This window comes from Engraulis encrasicolus, chromosome 21 (genome assembly GCF_034702125.1).
Source record: "Engraulis encrasicolus isolate BLACKSEA-1 chromosome 21, IST_EnEncr_1.0, whole genome shotgun sequence".
Classification (NCBI taxonomy): Eukaryota; Metazoa; Chordata; class Actinopteri; order Clupeiformes; family Engraulidae; genus Engraulis; species Engraulis encrasicolus.
The window spans coordinates 40,284,375-40,293,332 of record NC_085877.1 but is presented as its reverse complement, the minus strand read 5'-3'; the positions used below and the strand labels follow the sequence as shown (position 1 = coordinate 40,293,332).

General features: G+C 43.8%; 1 protein-coding gene across 2 annotated transcripts in view; it reads left to right on the top strand.

The window, feature by feature from the left end:
• Positions 1–5,154, top strand: part of LOC134437230 (fatty acid-binding protein, intestinal-like) — an 8,359-nt gene extending 3,205 nt beyond the window's left edge. Inside the window, exons 2-4 of one of the 2 annotated variants that reach the window (XM_063186734.1) lie at positions 1,273–1,445; positions 4,229–4,336; positions 4,776–5,154. In XM_063186734.1, coding sequence (XP_063042804.1) covers positions 1,273–1,445; positions 4,229–4,336; positions 4,776–4,826 — 332 coding nt within the window. In that variant the 3' untranslated portion in view covers positions 4,827–5,154. Of the gene's footprint in view, positions 1–1,272; positions 1,446–4,043; positions 4,159–4,228; positions 4,337–4,775 lie in introns of those variants that run through there. The other variant, XM_063186735.1, reaches the window with a different exon arrangement.
• Positions 5,155–8,958: the final 3,804 nt, after the last annotated feature.

Sequence of the window (8,958 nt, the reverse complement as noted above, 5' to 3'; positions counted from 1 at the left end):
GTAAATATTGTTTCTGATTTCCAGAAAAACCGGGAACTCTACCCACTTTGTCGTACACCAGTCAACCAGTAGCAAACCTTGGAAGGTGGGTCAACCGTGCCATTTGGAAAACGTTCATTGTTATAGTCTTGGTCAGACAGAGTCTCGAAGAGATTTGAAAGTCGATGATAATCAGGCTAGTCACATGCTGCAGCTGCTCTGAATTATGACTCTGCTTTGCATGTGCTGTGTTGAATGACGCCTCCTCCGTCAAAAACCTGAGGAAAAAAAGTAGTGACAGGTCATGCTGTGTTTACTCTATGACTCAGTGTGATCTGCGGCGACCCCACCCTTGTCAAATGCACCTTTTGTAAATGCATTGGTGCACCCTTGTCAAATGCACCTTTTGTAAATGCATTGGTACACCCTTGTCAAATGCACCTTCTGTAAACGCATTGGCATGTTAGAAAGCCGTGGCCCAGTGGTGTAGTCTACTTTTTCATGGTGGGTATACTGTACATTTGAGCATTTTTTGAAGTGGGTATACTGTATATATTTGTGCTATTCAAAACAATGGATCAATCCATTTTAAGTGGGTATACCTGAAATTTAGAAGTAGGTATACTCCGTATACCCGCGTTCTACTTAGACTACACCACTGCCGTGGCCTAACAGTTACAGTAAGGAGATGGACTTCAGATCAGAAGGTTGCAGGTTCAAATCTCACCCTTCCACTCCCTATCTCACTCCATAGCTGAGGTGCTGTGCCCTTGAGCAAGGCACCTAACCCCACACTGCTCCAGAGACTGTAACCAATACCATGTAATGTCCGGAAAGTCCTTTTGGATAGCAGCAACAGTTAAGTGTACTGTGATGTAATGTAATCCCAGCATTCATACCGGCTGATATCTCTAGTTAAGAAAGTCTTGCAGCATTCTTTTTTTAAAGGTTCACTGTGTAATAATTTTAGCAGTTTATTTCCAGAATTCATGCTGCCCATTCACAAATGTTACTTTTTTCACAAATGCCTAACACCACCATCACATTCAAGTATTCATTATGACAACACATACAAGTATTCATTATGACTGGGAAAGTTAGTATTCAGTATATATTCATGAAAAGATTGAATTTTGCAGTAGGCATTAAAGTGGTTAATTGGTTGTAAATAGGTACTGTTTCGCAGAGGTACCTCTCATGCAAACACATAGATAGATTGATTGATTGATTGATTGATTGATTGATTGATTGATTGATTGATTGATTGATTGATTGATTGATTGATTTGTGCAGGCATCAACTTCATGAAGAGGAAGCTGGCGGAGCACGACAACCTGAAGATCACCATCACGCAGACGGGTAACCAGTTCCATATCGTGGAGTCCAGCACCTTCCGCACCAAGGAGATCGACTTCACGCTGGGCACCGCCTTCGACTACGCACTGGCCGACGGCACTGAGGTCTCGGTGAGTTTCACCGCTAACCGCTTACCCATGTACCCATGACTGCCCGGAACTGACTGCCATCACGAAAAGACATGTTATTTAATGCATTCCGCATTTTGGTGCAAATACCTTACATGTTAACTCATGCTCTACAATGCCGCAGAGAAGCAGTTTTTTCACCTGACCTGGGGCGCATTTCTCGAAAGCGTAGTTGTTAGCCAGTTAGCAACTTGGATACTTACCAATGGGAATGCAATTGCATTGCAACCAAGAAAGTAGCTAACACAGTCTCTGTCAGTTTCACTAAATCATGTGTCAAACCCAGAGTAATCAGGCCCTGCCGTGGGTCAAGCGGTAGGGCACTGCGCTGTCAGGACGCTGGATCCTGGAATGAGGTCATTTCCAAATCCACTCCCGTCTCTCTCTCCCACTCACTTCCTGTCGCCATTTAAAACTGTCCTATCTAATAATGGTATAAAAACCGTTAAAAAACAATAACCAGAGGTGTTGAAAAATAAAAGTAAATTCATGGTGTATGTAGTGTACAACAAATTATGCCATTTGCTCCATTGTACCTAATGAGGTGGATAAACTGTTGTGACTGAAAAACACTAAAATCTTAACAAGAACACATTACAAATTTGATGCAACCAGCACAATCAGCTGATGGTAAGACAAGTATACAGGTCTACTGGTTACTCTGATAAGTTGCCTGTATTCTTTTTTTTTTTTACTTTTACTTTGATACCTCTTGGAATAATGGAGAGACTAATCGGACCCAGGTAGCTGTTGTACTCTTTTGAGTACAGACCAGAGGTTTGGTCTTTTTCCAAACTGGGTGTGGCACACAGGTCCAGAGTAAATGTTTGCAGGTGCTATAGTTAGACAATAGTGGTGAGAAAATAGGGGAAAAGGTTACAAGGGAAACGGTTGGTGTACACACAGCACAGTGATACACCTCATCCTTCAAGCTTTTCCCCAACTGTGGGTGTGTGTGTGTGTGTGTGTGTGTGTGTGTGTGTGTGTGTGTGTGTGTGTGTGTGTGTGTGTGTGTGTGTGTGTGTGTGTGTGTGTGTGTGTGTGTGTGTGTGTGTGCATTAGTGATGCACGGGCCGGCCCGAACCCACTGTGCATGCCTGTGTGTGTGTGTATGTGTCAGTGTCTATGTGTGTGTTTATGTGTGTGTGTGTGTGCGCGTGTGTGTGCGTACGTGCGAGCGTGTGTGTGTGTGTGTGTGCGAGCGTGCGTGCGTGCGTGTGTGTGACTGTCATAGTTCTATGAAATACGTACATGGATAATCGTAACACAAAGAGCCCCTGAAGGCATGGGCGTGGTATTAGGTGTGGACGGTGGGGACGTGTCCAAACCACTTCTGAGATTAACCTAGCTTGTCCCCACCACTTTCTCACAAATATAATGCAACAATCAGAGGGAATTTACTTTATTAATGTCCCCACCACTTTCCAAGCCAAACCTACACCTCATCCCAGAACCTTGACCTTTGACCTCTGTGATGACATCTGTGACCAGGGTTGGATTAAGATGGTCTGGCGCCCCTAGGCTACATGTTGCAGTGGGGGCCCCCGGAAGCCAAATTTCCCAACATTTACGAGCTAGGAATTAAGGATAAAATGTCTACCAAATTTGCAGAGGAATATCAATGAGATTCAAAACTGTATTCATCACGAGAGATACATTTTTAATATTACATCTTGTCACAACTCTGCAATGTTTTACTTTTGCGGCTAATCAGGGCCCCCCTGGCAGATGGGCGCCCCTAGGCTGCAGCCATATCTAGCCTGTGGGTGGGGCATAGGCTGCAGCCATATCTAGCCTGTGGGTGGGGCATAGGCTGCAGCCATATCTAGCCTGTAGCGGCCCCTAGGCTGCAGCCATATCTAGTGTGTGGGGGCCCCTAGGCTGCAGCCATATCTAGTGTGTGGGGGCCCCTAGGCTGTAGTCATATCTTCCCTGTGGGGGCCCATAGGTTGTAGCCATATCTAGTCTGTGGGGGCCCCTAGGCTGTAGCCATATCTAGCCTGTGGGGGGCCCTAGGCTGCAGCCATATCTAGCCTGTGGGGGCCCCTAGACTGCAGCCATATCCAGCCAGTGGGGGCCCCTAGACTGCAGCCATATCTAGCCTGTAGGGGCCCCTAGGCTGCAGCCATATCTAGCCAGTGGGGGCCCCTAGGCTGCAGCCATATCTAGCCTGTGGGGCCCCCTAGGCTGCAGCCATATCTAGCCTGTGGGGGCCCCTAGGCTGCAGCCATATCTAGCTTGTGGAGGGCCCTAGGCTGCAGCCATATCTAGTTTGTGGGGGCCCCTAGGCTGCAGCCATATCTAGCCTGTGGTAGGGGCCCCTAGGCTGCAGCCATATCTAGCCTGTGTGTTAATCCTGCCAGTGGTGTAGTCTACTTTTTGTTGTGGGTTTGCTGTATATTTGAGCATTTTTTGAAGTGGGTGTACTGTATATATTTGTGCTATTCAAAACAATGGATCAATCAATTTTAAGTGGGTATACTGAAATCCCAGAAATGTATAAGTGTGTATACTCCGTATACCCACGTTCTACGTAGACTACACCACTGAATCCTGACCTGTCTGTGACCTTCCCCCCAGGGCACCTGGAACCTGGAGGGGGAGATGCTGAAGGAGGCGTGCATGTGTGCGTGTCTGTATATGTATGCAACTGTCACAGCTCTGTGAAATAGGTTCAGTACATGGATAATGGAAACACAGAGACCCCAGAACTTTGACCTTTTACCCCTTGACCTCTGTGTTGACCTCTGTGACCTTCCCCGCAGGGCACCTGGAACCTGGAGGGGGAGATGCTGAAGGGGGCCTTCACCAGGAAGGACAACGGCAAGGTGCTCACCACCACCAGGACATTGGTCAGCGGGGAACTAGTGCAGGTAACATTTGTATTACTATATTGCTGTTGTTCTTCTTCTTCTTCATCTTCTTCCTCCTCCTCCTAATCTTCTTCTTCTTCTTCTTCTTCTTCTTCTTCTTCGTCTTCTTCTTCTTCCTCTCCTTCCTCTTCTTCCTCCTCCTCCTCCTCATCTTCTTCTTCTTCTTCTTCATCTTCTTCATCTTCTTCTTCTTCTTCTTCTTCTTCTTCTTCTTCTTCTTCTTCTTCTTCTTCTTCTTCTTCTTCTTCGTAGGAATATTGTTGTAATATAAGTGTAGTGTAGGTCATCTAATAGAAGAGCATGGAGTCCTTATTTTCTTTTCTACTAGATGATTTACCTCTAAAATTAATCTGAACCAGCTTCTCAGATGTACGTAGAGTTATAGCTATTGATGATACGTGGAACTATTGGTGACCCAACTTTGGCTTTGTACCAACAGAGTTACAACTACGACGGGGTGGATGCCAAGAGGATCTTCAAGAAGGAGTAAAGAGCAACCAGCCAATCAGACAGCAGGAAAGACAGAAGAAGTGTTACTGCCAAACAACACTGGACACTGGACACCCCCCAAAGCACTGTCCCGACCCTCACACTGTACATCAGCAAATTCTGCGGTGTTCATTCAACACTTGGAGGGTTGATTTGACCTCATTTGGACATAAATGAACCCTTTAAGAGTTGAATGAACACCGCAGAATTTGCTGTGCAGAAGAAGTGTTACTGCCAAACAACACTGGACACTGGACACCCCCCAAAGCACTGTCCCGACCCTCACACTGTACAGCAGGGGTGAGAAAGATAACACTTCAGAATAGCTACCCAAAACGCTTTATAAACACTTTTATTACATTTAATAATAATTAACATTCAACAAAGCATTTACAAATGTTTGTAAATGAGTAAGAACCAAACTATGACAGCACAGTGGAGTGTGGATGTGGTTTCATGCATTCTGGTATTTGGAGGAGAAACTTCAAGGACAGGTGCCACTGTGCTGGGCTGCTGTGTTAACAAAGTATTTCTTGCCCATTTATAAAATTTGTTAACATTTTGTTGATAATTAGTTCATTACCTCCGCCAGGAGGTTATGTGATCGCCCGAATTTGTGTGTGTTCGTCACGCTGCTATTACCTGTGTGTTCGTCACGCTGCTATTACATGGCCTGTGTGTTCGTCACGCTGCTATTACATGGCCTGCCACAGGGCGCGCAGGGCGCGCAAGGACCACTGAGGACGGCTCTGTGAGGAGGAGCCCTGAGCTGGCGTACCTTCACGCAGCCACACCGGGGCAGAGCATTGAAGTGAAATTCTTACCGCAGTCAAAATCGCTATCAAAAAGCAGCCTTAGCTACAGCCTCGCAGATCGTTTAAGTTCACAATGCTGTCACAAAACATTCATATGAAATTAAGCTCACAGAAAGGCGCGCGCGAATTGCGTTAGTCCGCGGTGATTTGCTGCTTCCCCAATCCCCGCGCACTGAAGCCATCAGCACTACAAAACATTCCATAGACTAGTTCCTAGACTTAACGAATGAACGCTGGAGATGCGGCAAACAGTACGAAATACGAAATAGCGAGCAGGCCCGGGTGCCGAGACCAACTCGCCCTCATGAACGGATTCCCAGGAACTTCTCCAACAAGTGTAGTGTCGGGGCAGGCATGATTCCGCTAGCTGCGACCAGTTGAGTCGGCATGTCTCTCGCTAAGCAATTGCGTTTGTAGCACAACGTTGGTGTCACGATATTGAAACAGCTAGAAATGATACAAGTGGATTTACCTCTCAAAAGTTTGTTTAGCCTTGCGAAATGGCCCAAAACAATAACTGACACTCCACAACCATCCATGCACTGCCACTGGATAAGGGGATTCTTGGACATTTCTGATTCAATAATTAAGTGAACGGCTCAAATAGTATGTTGTCTTGTTGGGTTGGGGACCGCTGCACTGCTGTAGAATATGTAGCCTACTATGGGTGTTGGCCAATGAAAATTGTGCTTTTAATTTTTTATTTTGTTTTAGGCATGCTGCCAATCATCAACAATGTGACTAATATGTAGCAATGAGCATTGGCAAATCACAGAAGGCATATAGGCTATAGCATGAACAATCACTTTGCCAATATAAAATAATCAAAGGTGAACTAAACAGTCCACAGCTAGAGGACATGGAAATGATAAAAGAGACAGAGAGAACTGTAATTTGGTTACAACTTGACGGTTCAATTACCTGAACACAAATGCTATGTAGCCTATAGGCCTAAATACATGAAACCACATCATGACTCTATACCTATGTCCAAAACGAACTGAACTTCCTTGGCGGAGGTCTGCGTTCTCTGAATGCATTTCTAGTTATATATAAAGTGCTTATAAAGGTGTTTATAGGTAGCTATTCTAAAGTGTTACAGCGGGAAACCTTTTTCATTCGAGAGGCCACTTCAAATGTTCTAAAGTCCTCCAAGGGCTGTACAATGAACACAAACCAGGATTTCCCCCTGCACTTCAGGCCTACATGTATATTGAAGGCTTCCATCTTTACAACAGACCCCACCCTCTCTAGGTCCTTGAACTGCAAAAGCAGTTTCTAACATTTCTCTACGAAACGTGTCATATTTCATGTGAAACTGCACAGAATTAAAATGATGTCGGAGGGCGGATAAGATGGCCTCAAGGGCCGTAAATGGCCCTAGAAACATACATAGGTTCCTCACCCCTGCTGTACATGAAGGTTTTAAACCAACAATTCCCCCTGTATCTACTTGACTAGTTTAATTCCAGTGATTATTAGCTGTATGTGTGATTGACATTGTGTGTCCGTTGTCTAGACTTGAATATAAATATTATTGATACTTAGACTGTCCACCTACGCCACACACATCACGTTTTACAGTGATAATGCATCATTTTATCATATATATATATATTTCAACATCCCTCCTGTTATCAAAACGCACACTAATTCTATGGTCTTCATGTAATAAATGAAGGGTTTAGTGGCAAAACGGTGTATCCACCATTTTTGACTTTTGCCTTTTATTATTGGAAATGACTTTTCAGAGGTCCTGTGAATTCTTGCCATTCAAATATTTTGGGAACATACTTTTTAAACCTATATAAAATGCATTTTGCAATGGAATGCCCAATACAAAATGTAAATTTCCCAACATTCTACAAAATGAAGATACACCGTTTTGCAACAAAATGCTTCAAATATTTGCACAAATATGTGTGTGTGTGAAATGTTGATGAATAAATACTACTATCTGTCCAGTGATGGACTTTATGATTCCAAGCCATCATTATGGATGGCGGTATGTGTGTAAATTCTTTGCACTATATAATAACATCTTAGTCCGTATTCCAAATTTTGACCGGCATAATAGCTAACTTATCAAAAGGCAAAACCAGATCATATGATTTGTAAATAAAAATCTGTACAAATATTCTGTTTTCAACTCTGGTGAGGTTTTTTTATGTGTCATCATTTTATTACTTGTGATTTTGTTTGTTTTTTCGCACCCCTCAGCTGGCTGGTGTGATGGAGATGTAGCCTGACTTCGTAATTCATGAATGGTCTAATTATTCTTATTCTTGACTAAGGCTCACTTGGAAAAGAGCCAGTCGCCTCAATGTGACTACACTGTCGCCTCAATGTGACTACTAAAGGAGAAAATATGAAAAAAAAATTCTATATGTATACATATTAGGGCTGTAACGATACACTGAACTCACAATTTGGTTTGTATCACGATTCATGACCTACGGTTCGATACACCCCACGATTTCACATTTGCCAACATTATAAACTTTATAAATAAAATCTATGATAGTTTATAGGTAGGATAAGTTACAAGAGGCTACTTATAATTGAAAAAAAGTTTCTATATAATAATGTTGATGCTTGGAAGCACTATCACTTCATATCATGTGGTTGTTTTCTTTGCTGATGGGTATGAAAACGTTAAAAGGGTGTATCACGATACTGCCTCCTTGTATCACGATACAGTATCATGACTGTGTATCACGATTTCTTGGTTCGATACAATATCGTTACAGCCGTAATACATATATATATAAAGAAAAAATGATGTCTCTGGGGACGGTTTAGTCATCCTCCAAACGGCTGGCCAATAAGCGAACGCACTTGGGCACATAACAACATACGATGTCAACAATGTCAACTGTCAGCGATTGGTCACCACTCATTTCAAAGCAGAGCTGAGCTCCATCCTCCCACCCGTGACGGCAGAGATTCTTTAAGTATATAGAGATATGCCAATGTAATATTTTGCTATGGGCACCTAACATGACCAGGTTCCGGTCTGCCTAAAAGGGCGTGTCATAATAGTCCTAGCATTGAATAGAACAGTCCTTAGGTCTGCCTAGGTCTGCCTAAATGGGGATTTCCCCACCCCCTCCTCCTTGCAATAATAGAACCCGGAAACAATGGACAAATGGAACCTCTCTCTCTCTACTCTCTCTGGTGACGGTGACCCCAGCGCTCCAGGGCATCGAGGACACAGATCAGAAATGAATTACTAAGTCATTACAGTAATGTGGTCTGGGAAAAAACAGGCTAGTGGGGATGGCCCATGGGACTCGCTAATCAATACCTGATGAAGGC